This window comes from Grampus griseus (genome assembly GCF_964374135.1).
Source record: "Grampus griseus genome assembly, chromosome: 17".
NCBI lineage: Eukaryota > Metazoa > Chordata > Mammalia > Artiodactyla > Delphinidae > Grampus > Grampus griseus.
Window position 1 is genome coordinate 58,031,926 of NC_139011.1, and position 17,963 is coordinate 58,049,888.

The 17,963-nt window shown below is 40.0% G+C and overlaps 1 protein-coding gene across 2 annotated transcripts in view; it reads right to left on the reverse strand.

Moving 5' to 3' along the window:
* The window catches only part of ZBTB10 (zinc finger and BTB domain containing 10), a gene marked incomplete at its 5' end in the record, with an annotated part of 31,343 nt that extends 15,070 nt beyond the window's left edge, over positions 1 to 16,273 (reverse strand). For both annotated transcript variants that reach the window (XM_082674740.1, XM_082674739.1), the window contains 2 exons: positions 3,916 to 4,804; positions 15,296 to 16,273. In XM_082674740.1, the coding sequence (XP_082530866.1) occupies positions 3,916 to 4,804; positions 15,296 to 16,273 (1,867 nt within the window). The remainder of the gene's footprint in view (positions 1 to 3,915; positions 4,805 to 15,295) is intronic.
* Between the last annotated feature and the right edge of the window lie 1,690 nt (positions 16,274 to 17,963).

Sequence of the window (17,963 nt, forward strand, 5' to 3'; positions counted from 1 at the left end):
CAGATATAAAATGTATTACGTACAGAGTACAGTTATTTACAATGGGGCAACTTGCCAGTGTGACTGGCACAAATAATACAAAAATACAGATTCAGAAAACCCAATGTTCCATGAGTCCAGAGTAGATCAAAGATGGGATTAACATACCTGACTTGTTCTAACAGTACAGATGAACACACTGTGTAAAATAATGTAGGCATTAGTTATTTTTGCCCCTACAATTTAATTTCTAATCTTAAGATTTACATGTACTTTATTTATTTGGCTGAAACTTGTTTTCTGGCTGTAAATCAGGAAGATGAGGTTTTGAAATTTTTACATTATCAAAGGAACTCATTAAATGACTCCTTTTTTTCCTACTTTATTACCCAGAACTGTTTTTCCTAACAGTTTTAATTATCCAATAAACCCCAATAAGACAGTAAAAAAGACAGAAGTTTCTAACTTTTCTGGAGTTCCACTTCCAAATATCTTCATATTATCAAAAATGATGTGAAGGGAATCCCAGTAGTGAGTCAAATAATAGGTATACTAGCTTCTTTAAGATTAAAAAAAATACCATCTGAATACAATCCCTGATAAACCTTCCTATCTCAGTATCTCAATTATATTTCTTTATGAGGCATCCAAACACCACCTTCAACATTATATGACAAGAAGACAACAGTATTTAGAGCTGTGATTTACAAATAGTAGGCTTAAGAATCTGGGAAGTCACAGTTCCTACAAGAGACCCACAAATCCAAATATGCCAAGCACTGCTTATAGACTAAATGGATAATTCACCACGACTTTTCACATGTTTAGGTATAGAATTTTAAGTACGTTTAAAAGCATTTATTTCACCGAAAAATTTCACTATTTTTTCAATAAGTGAAAATGAAAAAAAGTATAACCATTAATGTGGAATTCATTAAAATGTTACAAGTTTTAAAATGGGCCTCATTTTTTAAGACTGGGTCACTAGTTTATTAACTGCCAAGCTTCTAATGCCAGACAGTCCTAAACATGGAACCTGCCTCTATTTTTACTAACTGAATGACCTTGAGAAAGGCCTTAACCTTGGTAAATACAGACCCACTGTGTTCTTTACTGGTCAGAATTTGCCTGTAGAGTTCTAGTCAATTCTGTGCATCAAAATTTCAGGGTGAAACAAACTGTCTATGGCTGTTAAGAAGGGTGTAAAAGGGTTTGGCATTCACAAGGTGGGAGGTACAGCACTTAGCCTAGAAGAAGGGGACTTCAGGGGAATTTTTCAAATGTTAATATCTGAAGGGTTATCAGGTTGATTAGAGAGATTAGAGGTTAGGCTCAGATTATACTACTAAAAATGGCAGAATTAGGAGTTAAAGAGAAGCAAATTTTAGCTCAATATAAAGTAACTTCCTAATAATGACATTCATTTTAACCCTGGAACAGGCTGCTTCAAAAAGTATTCTAAGTATTAAAACAAAAGGTTAGACTGAGGCTATAATAAGACCACCTATCTAGAATTTGGTAGAAAGTACACTGCACTGGAAAACTGATTTTAAATAATCTCAATAGTCTGTAAGGGGGACTAAGATGACCATGCGAGCTATGTTTTTATATTTGTCATTTTTCATAATAACCCTATAAAATAAATAGCATATTCTAAAGAAGAGGAAACCGAGGGCACGAGTTTAGCTTAATTTGATTATGGTAACATATAAGTGGCAGAGCTCACTTCCCAATCCTGATTCAATTTGGGCTTTCCTCTACATCAGCAGATTTCAACCTTGGTTCACAACAGAATCACCTGCAGAGTTTATAAAAGTTTCAACAACCAGGCCACATCCCAGACCAATTAAATCTATATCCCTAGCAGAGAGATCCAAGAATCATGGTGGCCTGTAAAGTTCCCAATTAATGCCAACATGCAGCCATGATTAAGACCTACTGCTCTATACCAAAAGTTGGCAACACTAGAACACACCCATGTTCATTTGTTTACATACTGTCTGTGAATGCTTTCATGCTACAATGACAGACTTAAGTAACTGACTTTATGACCAACGAACCCAAAAATATTTACTGCTTGGCCCTTTACAGTAAAAATTTGCCAGCCTCTGGCTCTGTATCATATTATGTTCTAGCTCTTACGGGACCCATTTTCTGCCACTGAATGAAGGTGGATTCAGAGGCACTAAAAAGTTGTGAAAAGTTTTAACAGTTGGAATGTAGCACATCACTGATACAACCAAACTTGTGAGTTAAGCAAGGCTCATCAGATACTAATGTGATATCGACGACATAACAGAATTTTCATTTATAAGATATTAGAGATAAGTTAAAAGCATACTAGACAACCAAAAATTAATTTATGATAGACCTAGTCCATTGATACAGCTAGGGGTGCTTGCTAAGATAATCACTAGCAATGTTATTTTTGAAAGTATGCACTGTGGTTCAAATTACTGCTTTTCTTCTCTTTGAATCACTCCACTTATGTGTGGCATTAATTTTAAGAATGGGGTTAGCTCTAATTAGTTTTGTCAATCAACTACTATACAAAAAAATCTGCTAACTCCTTATATTGCGTGTTATCTATATAAATTAAAAAAAAACACTACAGGTTTCCCACCATACTACTAAATGATTAATTCATGCAGAAAAAGACAACGTAGCTCTAATTCTGAGAACTGCTTCAAGGTCTTCTACATTAAAAATTAAGACAAAACATAAAGTGCTGCTAAGAAAGTCTACTTACCATTAATACTTTAAAGAAACTACCTCGGGTTTTATTGCTAAAGACTTGATAAGTAGGAGGGGAAAGATCAGCAAATAGTATTCATTACACATGCATACTGATTTTCACATGATTAAAAATTTCTACCAATGAAAATTAAACCCAAATCTAAACAGCCAGAGGAACCATTTCACAGGATTATGGCATTTTGCCCTTTGGGAACTAACAACAATGATTCTCTTTAACAGAAAGTACTCCATCCCCAGATGATCACCATCATGTAACTCAGACACTGAACAGTTATAGAGCTCTGAAGCAACACAAGCACTAAATACGACAGTGGTAGAAAAGTCTGGGGTCCACATAGGAAAATCTCAAACCCAATGGGCTACTTCTTCAAATAAGTTAAACACAGACAATCAAATTAAACGTAAAGAAAAGTTTCAAATCTATTTTCACTCTTCAACAATGGTCCCCCACTCACTCCATTTTTTTAAAAACCTACACTACAAATGTGATATGTTGAGGTTCTTATATATATTCCTTTGGGAATATATTGAAGAGAAAGGTCTCAGAGGCCTCTCTCTTACTTATGTAAATGAGAATGAAAATGAGGTAATAGTGGGACAAACTTAAAATATTCCAGCTTCTGAAAGATTTATGCGGAGCACAGAACAGTAACTCTAAACAAAGTAGAATAATCCCATTAACATTTGCAAACTTCTATAAAACAATTATATGTTTACGAAGAAAATTGAGAGTAAAGAATGTTAACTAGATCTCAAAAATGTCCTGAAATGACAAACGGATCACACATTACAACCAGAAGATTTTACCTTTTCCAGTACTGGGTACAAAAAGTGATCAGAGGCTAAAGATCAGGAAAGTCAAAGAACTATACATGGTGTTCACATTCCATAAAATATGGGCAAATTCCTATATTTAACACAACCTTTGAGAAACTCACATCTACATGCTTAGAGAAAAAACTAAGACACGCCAAATCTTACATTTAGTATAAGATTATGTAAGATATAATATGTGCTTGTTTGAGTGATTTTCACCCTTTTATTATAAAGACTCAAATTTTAGTATTACTTATATGTATTCTTTTTATAATGAAAAAAATACTTTAAGAATACACACAAGATTATATCCAACCAGAATAAGACTGAAAACTGAAATACCTCTGTATATACAATATTTACCTGGTTCTTCCTTGATGAATGACAAATCTTCTTCTGGATAGGCAACAGGTGGCTGCATCACTGAGCAATCTTCTAAATTTGTTTCATTATTAGGTGGTATATTATAAATAAATCTCTTCGTAGCTTGGGTTTTCCTCCTTGTTTTGCCAGTCTCTTGAATTCCCTGGGAGCCCATATTATTCCAAATAAACACTTTTGTTTGACCTTGAGACTCATTTTCTGTCAATTCAGGTGAACCATCCTGGACCCAACTACTGTCATTCATTTGGTAGTTTTCTATTTGGCCCTCGTCGACGTTACAACCATCATTTTCAATTTTTACATTACTTGCCAAATTGGTAAGATTCCGTGTTGCCCAAAAACTGGCAATTTTTTGATCCCGTGATGAAGACAGGCCATCTCTGTTAACTGGTTTTCTATTATTATAGTCCACAACTACAGACTCTGGAGCTTCTGATTTAATGCTTATATTTAAGGCATCTTTAATGAAATTTCGGCAAGTTTGAACAACTTCACTCATTTGAAGATAGCTGGCCACTGTCATTACTTCAATGGCATTTTGGCTTGTGAGCACCAGGTTACCAGAATACAAGAAGTCCAAGATGACTGAAAAACCTTGAACTGCAGCAATATCTAAATGGGTAGTATTGTTTTGGTTAGGGCTTTCTTTGTTTGAAAAGCAATATAAAGTCTTAAAGAAACGGCTGCCTGCAACCAGGATGTTCTTATGAGCTTTAAAGATTTTTCCGCTCACCACAATGCTGACATCACAAAGAATACCCTTCTTCCTCTGTTCATTTAGTTGTCGAAGAAGTTGATAGCAATAAGAGTTCTCATTTGGCCTACTATTAAAGTCACAGTACCCCTCCTCTGATGGTATTTCTGACTCCTGTAATAGATGGAAAACATTAATATTAAATTCTATTTACTTTTTAAAGCCATCAGACCAAAGACAACAAATCATTATCAGTAACTTTTTAAAAAGCACTATGAAATACACTAATTTGTTAGTAATCATTACATATTGAGACTGAAGTGTTGACAATCCCAAATATTGAGAGGAAAGGAGTGAGTGAACAGCTTAGCTTGCTGCAAGCCACTGTTATCATAAAAAAAAAAAAAAGAAACATCCTGAGGATCAGCAGAATTTCATTTAAAGAATATGTATCACATATCATGTTAGCTTTTCAAATATAGCTGAAGACATGGATTAAGAATTATTTAAGGGACTCCCCTGGTGGCTCAGTGGTTAAGAATCCGACTGCCAGTGCAGGTTTGAGCCCTGGTCCGGGAAGATCCCACATGCCACAGAGCAACAAAGCATATGCACAACTACTGAACTCATGAGACACAACTACTGAAGCCCACATGCCGCAACTACTGAAGCCAGCACACCTAAAGCCTGTGCTCCCACCACGAGAAGCCAGCGCACCACAAAGAAGAGAAGCCCCTGCTCGACGCAACTAGAGAAAGCCCACACACAGAAACGAAGACCCAATGCAGCCAAAAATAAAAATAAATAAAATAATAAATATGTAAAACTCTTGGCAAACATTGAGTCAAATAGTTTAGGTCAACAAAGTTAATTAAATCTAACTAATGATAAAGTTAGGACCCTAATAAAAAATGTGCTTCAAACTACAGGAATAACCAAGTATATAATTTCCCAATCAATTTTCAAAATGACTTATCTCTTTAGGATCATAAATACTATCCATCAGGTAAAATTCCTGAACTCAAAATTCTTAATGTTTATAATCTTCCCTCTTAGCAATCTTATAAGTACTCATTACAGTTCATTTTAGCATCACTAAAGCTATGGTAATTTCCTATAAAATAACATGTGATATCAACAGAAAAAATAAAGGAGTGTGATCTAGATTTGGAATGCTGCCTATGCTAGTTATTAAGCGTGTGTCCTTGGGCAAGTCACCATGCCTTCTTAAACTAGAAAGCAGTAAGTACTACAAATGTTTCTAATTAAGAACTTCAGGACTTTACTCACAGAGTGACTAGGTGTCTATTCTCTCAGCACCTTGCTCAATAACTTCGTAGATAACTGAAGTAACAACTGTTTTCCAGCAAAAAAACGTGCTTAGACATTTCTAGTAGAAAAGATAACTGACAATGCTGACCTTATTTAAGTGTTAAAGATTCATTACTTTCTTTGGCACAAAATATTAAATAGAAGTCATTACTATAAAGTAATGAGATACATATATACAGATCCATGAATATATGAGCCTGGGAAAAACATGGAAAAGATACATGCTGGGAGGACTGATATGCTTGGAGAGGAAGAGAAGGAGGAATTAGGGGGAAAAAGGGTGTAGGAAACAAAGCTGTTAGGACTGCAAAATATTTCTCATTGAATATTTTAAATGGTGGTGAGATTCCTGAAGCAATCCCACATCTCCATTTAACCCCACAATGGGTAGGGCTAAATTACAAAAATAACAGGTTTCATTCTGAGTCCTGAACACATGGGGTCATGCATATAACAATCCCAATTCTCTGAAACTAAACCAGATCACATAATCTATCTAAGAATTTTCGTGCTGCTTCCAGGTATGAGAAGTCAACTGAAAGAACCAAAACACTAGAATTCCAGGACACTTCAGTATTTCACAATAGTGAAACATCACAGATAACTCTGCAAATCTGGAGTACAAGATCACGACAGAATGAAGCGCAGAAAGTGGAGAATTTCCATTGCATTTCCAACTGACCCTTGGCAGCATCCCTATCACTTCCCAGAGCCTCAACTGCATACTTATACTTCATACTTATACTTACTGCATACTTATACTGCATACTCATACTTCATACTTATACTGCATACTTATACTTCATACTTATACTTACTGCATATTTATACTGCATACTTCATACTTATACTGCATATTTATACTTATACTTACTGCATACTTATACTGCATACTGCATACTTATACTGCATACTTATACTGCATATTTATACTTACTGCATACTTATACTGCATACTGCATACTTATACTGCATACTTATACTGCATATTTATACTTACTGCATACTTATACCGCATACTCATACTTATACTGCATACTTATACTGCATATTTATACTTACTGCATACTTATACTGCATACTCATACTTATACTGCATACTTATACTGCATATTTATACTTCATACTTATACTTACTGCATACTTATACTGCATACTCATACTTCATACTTATACTGCATACTTATACTTCATACTTTTATACTGCATACTTATACTGCATACTCATACTGCATACTTATACTTCATACTTATACCTCATACTTACACTGCATACTTACACTGCATACTTATACTTCATACTTTTATACTGCATACTTATACTGCATACTTTTATACTGCATATTTATACTGCATAGTTTTATACTGCTTACTCATACTGCATACTTATACCTCATACTTACACTGCATACTTATACTGCATACTTATACTTCATACTTTTATACTGCATACTTACACTGTATACTTATACTGCATACTTTTATACTGCACACTTATACTGCATACTTTTATACTGCATACTTACACTTCATACTTTCACACTGCACTTATACTGCATACTTATAACTCTAAGCCCACCCCCACATTCTTGCTCTGTCAGACCAAAATATTCTAAATTGGCTATACTCTCCTACTGGAACACCCAATCCTAAGCAAAACCTGCTAACAGCCACAGTTGGAGTAAAGTAATCAAGTTATTCATGATTAAGTCCCAAATGTTTGCTTTGAGGGGCTGGAGGAAAGGAAGTGAGGTAAAAAACACATTTTAACTTTTAGATCTTGTACATAAACCAGTATGTTGTGAAGTTTCAAACTATTTAGCAAAGGGGATGGGAAATGTTTAGGACTTGTATGAATATACAAAGAACTAAACCAATACTAAAAATATCTAAAATAGTTACTGCTGTAGTATAATTTTCTACAGAAGCATCATACTGTTTACTTTTACTAAAAGACTTTTTACTAATTTGCTTATGCTCTCTATTCACTACAGCAAATTTCCAAACTGCATCTTTCTTGGATGCAAGCCTAAAACTAAGCTTTGCTATGCATGCCATACCTGCCCAGCAAAGCTCATTCTGTTCGAAGTTCTAACAGGTATTGTAGTAACAGTATGAATACTTGGAAGAAGCAAAAATTTTAAGCACTGATCAAAATTTAGCAGCACATCATGAAGAGTCTGTGAAGCAGTGAATTAGCATTTACAAGTCAAGAGGTGCCTAAAGTTTATACACTAGGCAGTTCAAAACACTTTAAAAAGGAGGTGGCTACGTCATAGCAGTTATTTTAGGCCATGGTGACTGTTCTGAATTTTCTGGGCCAGTCCTAATTTCTGTAATTCTCTGCCATTATCAGACCAAATGTCCTAATTTTTAAAAATAACTTAGACAAAAGCCTATCCATCAAAATATTTGCCCATTCCATTTTTGACACAAACTATACAAAACCAAACACGCTATTCAACCACTATTTTTTCTCATTACTATTGTGCAAGAACAGTAAAGTTACCTGTTTTTACAAGCAACACTAGCTGTTTCTCCTTCAGTATCGATCAGAGCACTATGCCATGTTTCTGTAGCACCTATTAAACATGCTCTTCACAATGAAGGGTTTACAAGTCAAGAGTATATGTATTCAACAAGTGGGAGTATTATTTGAGGATATGGGTAAAACAGTGCAAAATATGCGCTAAAATAAACTGCCAATATTATTTGCTGAACCAAATAAATTCCTAGTACTAAAGACAAAAATAATAATAGATCCCTAAGAAGTCATCTCTCTCTCTAGTTCTTTAACATTCTATGTCCATTCTCAGTATATTGATAAACATGAGATATCACTGATAAGTAAAAATATACTGATAAAAAGGTTTAAATATTTCCAAAACTAGTCTTTTTAAAGACCAGTTGGAAAATTTTCTATTCCCTTTCCCAAAAAGGAAAACACGACTTAGCTCAGACATTAGTCTAAACTAGATAAACAAGGAGATTTTAAGGAAATGGACAGTCAGACTTCAAAAATCAGATAATTTGCTATACCAGAGGATCTATAAATATGAAAAGTCTTCCGTTATTTTATTTGTGAAGATGCTCATACGTAAAATTATAATTTTAGATCTGGAAGACACCTTAATTAACTTTTCCAAAATTAAGAAAATATAGAAAAGTATATATTTGGTTAAAATCCTCACAGCTTATTATCTTCAAATTTATTTCCAGAGAGGCCAAAAAATAGTAAATATTTTACTCAGAGAAAAAGCTGCTAAAATCTTGAAAAATCCTGACTTTACTCACTTATTTAATAAGCATGAAGTGAATGCCTACTTTAGACAGGTTGTACACTGCAGACCCAAAATGAATTAGTTCCCAACCTGCAGTTATCACTACTGAGCAAGATTCTTAAGGTACTGAAGAGTATAACAAGCATGTTATGAGAGCAGAGAGGAAGTGCATCTAATCCAGTTTTTTTGGAGGTGGGGGAGGAGATGCTTTTTGAAAGAAAGATCTGAGCTGAACCTTAAAGGATGCAAGAGTGGAATGGCAGGACGAGCACTCTAAGCAAATGAGATGGCATGAGAAAAAGAACCAAGATGGTCTACAGATCCTCACAATTCTAGATTTATGAAAGACCTTCAAGGTGATCCCAAAAAAGCCCAAGAAATGCAAATATGCTCTTATGAATGTTTTTGGAGCTAAGTGTCTATAAGTTGCATCAGATTATCAAGAGATTTGAATCCTGCACAAGATTAACCACTGCTATAGGTGCCTACAGAGCTTTAGAAGTAGTGATCTGACTGAATTCGCAGATAGAGATGACTGTGCCAGCAAAGTGGAGGATAATTATCAGGGGATGAAGACTAGAGATACTGTGACCAGGGGAATCTATTGTTAATAGTGCAACACACTGCACTTGCCAAGAAACAAGGACCTTAATTAGGTAAGAGAGATAATAATGGGGGAAGAGGTAGAGACGCAGAGCCTGGAAAAAAGTTTGGAAAGTAAAATCCGTACTTGAGTGATTAACTAGATTTCAAGGTAGGGGTGGGGAGGGAGATCAAAGGGTCTTCACAGCATTCTAGCTGGGGGAGCTAGATAATGCCACCAACCTGTAGAGAATCCAAGACCACACTACCCAGTCTCCCCACCCTTCTGAGGGGTACAACGGGAGAGGGAACTTCAGTTGCAGTGAGCTCATCTGTAGTCAATCCATAAATTAAAAAATGCTATTTGGCTAAAAAAATCAAGTAATTAGTATTTACCTCCATACCCAGAATTACAGTCCTCTTTTGATAAATGGATTAGTAGAAAACACAATTTCCAACACAAACATCAAAGTGTAAGCTAAAAGCATTAAAACCAAAAATCTTTACTACTTTTGCTGCAGCAACCCACTGGAACAGTATACTGAAAGATTTCAAACATCAGTGTCCACTTACAAACCCAAATTCAATTTCTAGTAATGAGGACAAACAAGGCCACAGCGAACATGATGCCAAATAGGTGCCTGCTAGTAGTACTGACAAATTATGTAACAGTCAGTAGAGAAAGAAAGGAAGATCTCCTTTGCAATCTTCTATCACTTCTCTGATCTCCTTGAGAGATGGCATCTTTCCTTGCAATTTAAGTACTATCCCTAGAAATTCTAAATCTATAGGCCTGGGGTATTAGCCTTCAGGTGATTACAACTTCCAACCAATTTTAGATGCCAAAAATATGCTTTATTACGAGCTCTCCTCAAAACCCACACATACACACTACACAGGTGCTTCTAAACAGCAACTTACACATATTTCATCGTGGTTCTCCCCTGCTTAAAACTGCTAAATAGTTTGCCCATTGTTAGCAGAATAAAATATCAATACAATCATTTCAACATAAAAAGATCATCCATAACCTGGAGTCTGTCTACCCATTCAAACTTGATTTTTCATCCTGCTCAACAACCAAATCATCTAACTTCTCAGACACATCAAGACATCAATTTCCACTATGCTCAAGCTGCTTCCAACTGCAATGCCTGGAATGCCCTCCCCTCTTCAACACTTATTCACTTAACACAATTAAGTCAGGAGCCAATTCTACAAGCTTCTCCCAACCTTCACAAATAGAATTGATGACTTTCCTTAGTGTCTTAACTGTAACTTGAATATACTTCTAACATGGTAGCTATCATTTTATGTCTGTCTCTCCTTACTAGAGTACAAGTTTCTTGAGGGCAGAAAAATGTCTTATTTATATAGGTTTATCTTCAGTGCCTTGTATCTACCTAATATGTGTACGTAAATTTAAGAGGGAGAAACAAGCCAATTCTAGATACACTGTAACATATAGTAAAAACCACAAGGGAAAGGAACCAGCTTTTACCAAATCAAACACAATGAATGATTGTTCGAACCTATTTAAGTATTATACAAACTGATTACTTAATGGGCCATTGGCTCCGCAGTCCTCTGTAATACCTATTTCTCCTTCCTAGTGAAAGGTTTTTTCAGTCTTTCTTCCAAAATCTTTAAAACAAACAAACAACTTATTTTTGCCAAATGCAAAGAAGGCTGGTAGATCTGTCTCACCTTTGCTTTTGTTGCTCACCAACATATTCCAATTAGTAATTTTAATCAGATCACTGATCTGAATTAAATATTTACTTTCTGGAAAGGTTAACTAAATTTATAACAATAACACATTTGAGTGCATGTTTTAAGCTTACTAAACTGGAAAGAGTTGACAGAATGTGTGATTTAGGCTACGAAAATTTCACAACTGGGTAGAAAGTGATCTGAACCAAGATACAGTGGTAATCACTGTTATTAAAGCAATTTTAAGTCCTCTGGGCCGAATGGTCAAATCCTACATGAGCTAATCACTGAACCTGACTCTTAAGATATAGGCAGTTGTTACTCAAAACAGAAACTACATGTTGTCCCTTACATCCTTATAAATACAAGGGTATTTCTGAAATAGAAGGCTCCAGAACAGATTCTGAAAGCATATTTATGGACTCTCCCATGAGCAATCCTTAACAACCAACATCCAAATAACAGAAGAATATCAAAGGTTTTAAGAATGTGCCACAGGGAATTCCCTGGCGGTTCAATGGTTAGGACTCCACACTTCCAATGTAGGGGGCACAGGTTCGATCCCTGGTTAGGGATCCCACAGGCATGAGGTACAGCCAAAAAAAAAAAAAAAAAATGTGCCACAGTTTTTTGGCCACCACCATGGAATTAATGGAAAATAACTTTTCTCTTACAGAAGGCATAAGAAACAAAAAGTAAAGTAACCCTTATTCACATACTGATTTGGCCAAACTCTTAAAAAAACAGGCCTCCATGTGCTCCTGATTACGTTTAAATAAGAGAGGATAAACACACAGATGCATCTATGTGCAAAGACTGTGGAAGTAGATAGAAGAAATTGTTATTGGGAGGTGAGGGGGAACTAGGTAAGAGGGAGACTCATCTATTATTTATCCTTCTATACTTTTCCAATTTTTGAAAATAAGCATGTATTATTTTCATAATAATAAAACTATCTTGCTAGACCTCTGGGTTTAAAAAAAAAAAGGGAGGGGAGGATAAAGGGAGTGAACTACACCCTAGCCTCAAACTTAATTCTTGCCGGAGGAACTCCAAAACTCTTATTTCAGCATTTTTAAGACAGGACAAGGCTAATGCAAGATACTTCTTACGAAGGTAAGAAAAACTGCATGTATGATGAGAAAGTCTCAATGTTCAAAGAACTGAATGGCCAGAGTCTCTAAAAGTATGAAGAAGAGAACTGGTTTGCTCTCTAGAATCAAGAGTGATTCCATGAGATAAAGTGGCTCCCAAACTGAGAAAACTGGTAACACTGAGACATGAGGTACCAAGTCCCCCAAAAAAGTGTTGTTATAGTTACCTACAACGAAAATAAGTAATGATGACAATAACAGTTATCATTTACTGAGTGATTACGTGCTGGCATATATACTTTGCATACATGAGGAAACTAGAAGTTAACTAACTCATTTTCCTGCCAAGAAAGAGGATTAGGACTCAGGTCCCCCTTCTTTAAGCTCCAGAATGCTCTTACAGATTGTGTTATACTGCCTCCTACAGGTAATCAAAGGCTACATGGAATGGAAAAAAAGTGATTAACTCTGCCCATAGGAAAAAATAAGTCAGTTCTTGAACCTGACACTCATGTAATAACAAGACAAAAGGATTCTATAGGTGGTACCTGGGGTCAATCACAAGGTAACACCTCAAACTAAGGTTAGTTAGAATGAAAACAAATAACATCCAAAATCCAAACCAGGGAACCAATAAATAGTCATGTTACACAAACATGACTACTAAACTTTATTACTCTCAGTCTAATGAAATAATGTCCTAAGAGAAAAAAGGTGGTCTAAAGATTATATCTGTAAAAAGGGAGTTTAAGGGGGCAAAGGGTAAGGGAGGGGTAACTCACGGATTAAGTTTAGGAAAGGTTTTACCTAGGAATGAATTCCCTAATCCAGACATATGCCTAGGGGAGAAGGATACACCACACTAAGTCTATCATAAAGTTATCCAACTAATTCCCCTTCCTCTGATTTCAGGTTCACTAAGCAGCTAATTATAATTTGTACTCCCATTCAGATCTGCCTACACGTAGACTACGCTGAAGAAGATAAGAGTAACTGGTCCACTGGATTAGGAAAATTCTTTGATTGTCTTTTTAAATGTTTCTAAATAACCAATTTACCATTTAGAAAAGCACACTTTCATTTTCACAAGCCTTCCACCTCTCCATCATACTACTAAATAACCTCAGGAATATATAAATCTTTAAAACCTCTAGACTCCTCTTCTGAAAAATGGGAACAGAATAATTACTTGGCAGAGTAAGGGACATCTGTATTCGGCATACAGAAGACAAGTTTGGCACTCCAGTGCCCGAGCTCACAAAGCTAGTAATTGCAGAAAGCTGAGATCTGAACCTAGATTTACTCCAAAACTTTTTTTTTCCATTGCAACATTCCTTATAGACTTCAGTCTCATTTATCACGAAGAACTGTAAGACTTAGGACAATTTACTTAACCTTTCTGGGCCTTATATCTTTAAGTGACCTTCCTTCTAGGGCTTAGGCAACTAAAACTTGTGCAAAAACTGTTGCCATTGCCCCCTGAGAAAAACAACCCTATGCTTTAACGTTAAAGCCTCAACTTCTGAGAAACTTCTGGGCTACAGGGTTATTGGATAGTGCCTAACTAACTCCAGTATAAGTGTTCTGAACAGCAAGATCACTCCAATAAAAACACAAAGGGACTAATATCCGAAAGGTGACTTTCTAAAATCAATGGCTAGCAATACAAAAGAATAAATTCCATCCACCACCACAGGTTGTCTAAAAGTCTTCGAAGCACTGATCAACATCTGTTTGGCTTGAAAAAGGATTATCAAAATGGTAAGACTATTATCTTTAGACTAGAAATATTAAAACAAGAGCTAAGAACAGCTAAAGTATAGCTTGTTTTATAACTAAGAACTTATGATTTTAAGGAATCCGGTAAATACATGCTCTACCAGTCCAAATCAACTACTTGGTATAAGTAACTTTACATTAAACATCTCAAATATTCTAAGTTTAAAGTAAACTGCATTTATAAGAAACTTTTTGAAAAGGGGGGATTACAGAAAATCTCAGCACAAAAATCTGGGTAGAAGGAAACAAAAACTACCACAATTTACCAAAAGTATGCCTTTGGAAAGAGAAGTTCAACAAGTTTAATGGAGATGAACTTAGTAAAATAATCCACGAAAAAGGAGTTATGCACGTAGCGTCCCCTACATTTACATACTGCTCTCATATTTCACATTATCCTGATATGATAAAAAATATTTTTCTCCGCTGGATGTTCTCCTAAAAGGGGTTGCGTCAAAGATTAAGAAAATTGTTTAATTCATTCTTCAAAGAGTTACCAGATTTGACTTCCACCGGCAAGCTGAAAGACTACCAACATAAAGCAGCTTTCCTAAAACCACAGCTAATAACATTTTGACCCCACAAAGCTAACCTTACAGGGTTAAACCCTTCCACCTCGCGTATTAAACTTTCCTTTTGATTCAATCTGATGGGCAAAGAAATCTGCGTCATGAAAAAATTAAAACAAATTCAGCGCTACGATTAGAAAATTGTTATTCCCCCCTCCCCCGGTAACTTTTGAAAACTTGTTCCCAGGTTTTCTAACCCCCCCACGCGTAAGCTCCCGACACCTCTCTCCCAACAGGAAAGATGTCTTCACCCAGGAAAACGGGGTAATCAGCTGATAAACCTTTCCCCCGAAGCAGACGCAGAATACACCGTACCTGGGCGTTGGCTTCGTGGAGTTTGTGCTCGGTAGAGACGTGGTGCCTCAGAAGGAGGGTTTTCTTGTAGTTGCGGGTCCCTCGCGAAAGCTCGTCGTGCCCCACAGGAGGCAGGTCCCCGCTTACCCCGTCCTCGGGGGTCTTCTGGCACCAGCCGCAAGACATAAGGCCAGTATCCTTGGAATAGCGCAGCCAGGGAAAATCTTTGAGCCAGGAGGTCTGAAAGGAGCACTGGAGCTTCTGCATTAGGGACTTGGGCCGCGCGAGCGGGAAGTGCTGGACAGTCTCTCCTTCGCCAGCTCCCACTCCGCTGCCCTCCGCTTCGTCCCCGCCATCGCCGCCCGACCGCCTGCTGCTGCTGCAGCTGCCGCCTTCCGCCCCGCTGCCGTCGCCCAGGCTCGCCCCCTCCTCTTCGTCCTCGGTGCTGTCGCTCAGGGACGCGCCGTCTGGCATCAACTCCTTCCCCTCCAGCGCGTCCAGCTCCAGCTCCACGGCCGCGGGCCCTCGCCCATTGAAATGCCTCAGGGGCCACGCCGAGGTCTCGGGGCGGCCGCGGCTACTGCCATTGTTGCCGAGCCCCCCGCCGCCGCCGCCGCCTCGGAAGGCCAGAGTCCGACGGTTCCTTTCCGCTAGCAGGGGGCCCCCTGCGCCACCGCCGCCCAGCGAGGTGGGGCCGCCCGCGTCTTGGGGGAGCAGCAACTCCTTGGTTTCCTCGGCGGCGGCGGCCACCCCGGCAGAGGCCTCCAGGTCTTGGGGCTCCAGGCCCTCCAATTCCACTTCCTCGTCGGCCCCCCGCCCATTGAGCTGCTGCGGCGCTGGCGGCTGGGGTTGTCTTGGCTGGGGGTGCTGGGGCCAAGCCGAGGCCTCCCCGCCAACGTTATTGTTCGCGGAGCCGCCGCCGCCGCCGCCGCCGCTGGCGGTGACCAACCCGCCTCCTCGGAACGCCAGCGTCCTGCGGTTCATTTCACTGAACGACATGGCGCGCGCGCCGCCGCCGCCGCCGCCGCCCGGTGCCCCGGCTCCCGCCCGGCCTCGGGCCGCGTCCCGCGCGCTCCCCCTCCGCTTCGCCCCCGCCCCCACCCCGGGCGTTCCGGTCTCGCGGGGCTCGGCCTCGCCCTCCCGCCCGGCTCGCGCTCGCTCCCCGGGGCTGCCTCACGCGTCCGCCGCCGCCGCCGCCGCCTCCCGCCGGGCCGCCGCCTCCGGCCGCCTCCTAATCCTCCACCCCCGCCCCGCTGCGCTCCGGGCAGCGTCCCGCGCGGAGAAGGGGGCGGGCGGCGGAGAGGTGAGCAGCGAGCCGGGGCGCGTGGGGCCTTCGAAGTTGAGAGGCGGAGTGCGGGGAGACCCTCCGCTGCCCCCTCTTTAAAGCCGCGCGCACAAACCGACCCTCCAAACAGATATCCTTCCTCCGGCGCGCCGAGGAGTCCCAACCCGCTGCCGGCTTCCGAGGCGCTGAGGGCAAGAAGCACGTTAAACTGCCGGGCTCCGCCACATAACGAACCGACAATAAAGCCGGCGGAGCGTTTCCGTCCGACCAGGCCCCGGCGGAGGTCGAATGGCAAATGAACAACGGACCGTGCGCCCACAATGCACCGGGGTAGCAGTAACCGCTGGAGGGGGAAAGGGTGGGGGCCGAGCTGGGGGAGGGGGGCTGGGCTTGGGGCTGGGCTGGGGTGGGGTGGGGTGGGGGCGCCAGGGGACCGGGAAAGGGGCCGGGCCGCGCCTCCGGCCTGGGGGCGGGGGTGCGGCCGCGGGGAAGGAAGTCGGCCGAGGAGCGGGGGACAAAAGGCCGGGCGGCGGGCTGGGGGTCTCGGGGAGGGGGCGGGCGTGTGCGGCCGGGGCCGGGCTCCGCGGAGGACTAACAGCTGGCGAGTGTCAGGGTCTGGCCGTCTCCCCGCTGCCCGCACGCACCTACCCGCGCCCGGGAAGCACATTTTCCTTCTCTCGCCACGAGTTCACCTGGGACTTTGGAAATAACTGTGCGGTGGGAGCTGCGCTCCAGCCTTGTCATTTGCTGGGGGTGGGTGGCGGTGCCCAAGGAAGTGAACTTATTTTGTTCCTTCACAAAGACTGAACCAGGCTGTGCCTTTCACGCGAGGAGGTTGCAACCACGGACACCTCCTCGTCTGATGTATTGTGTGTGCGAGGCAGCACCTCAGGCCCAAGGCAATAATCATTTCACAGAAAATGCACCGCCCCGAGTGTCTTATTGCTGTGATGAAATGGAAATTTAAATAAAAGGTCGAACACGTGCGTTCAGTGGGAAGTATTGACATGGGTGTTACATCACCAGCAGCCAATCAGATAACTCCAGTCGTGTTTATACTTCTACAACCACCTTGTGAGTATTACAGTATGTCATAACGTTATAAATATTAGGCAGGGTTTTCCCCAAGAGTGGGGAGGAGTCTGCTTATACAGACGCTGCGTGCGACTCCGAAGATCGTGTGTGTAAAGGCAAGAATTGATTTGTAAGACTTGTTTTTTTTTTAACTGTTTACACTGCATTTGGAATTTAGAATGATTAGAAGAACAGATGGAGCTGGAAATGAAACTCTTACAATAATAATCGTAGTCAAGTTTTTCAGAAGATTTTCCATCTTAGAGCCCTTATACTCCTATTTAAAATTTTTTAATATGCTAAATTTAGCAAAATCTAAAGTGCTTAGAT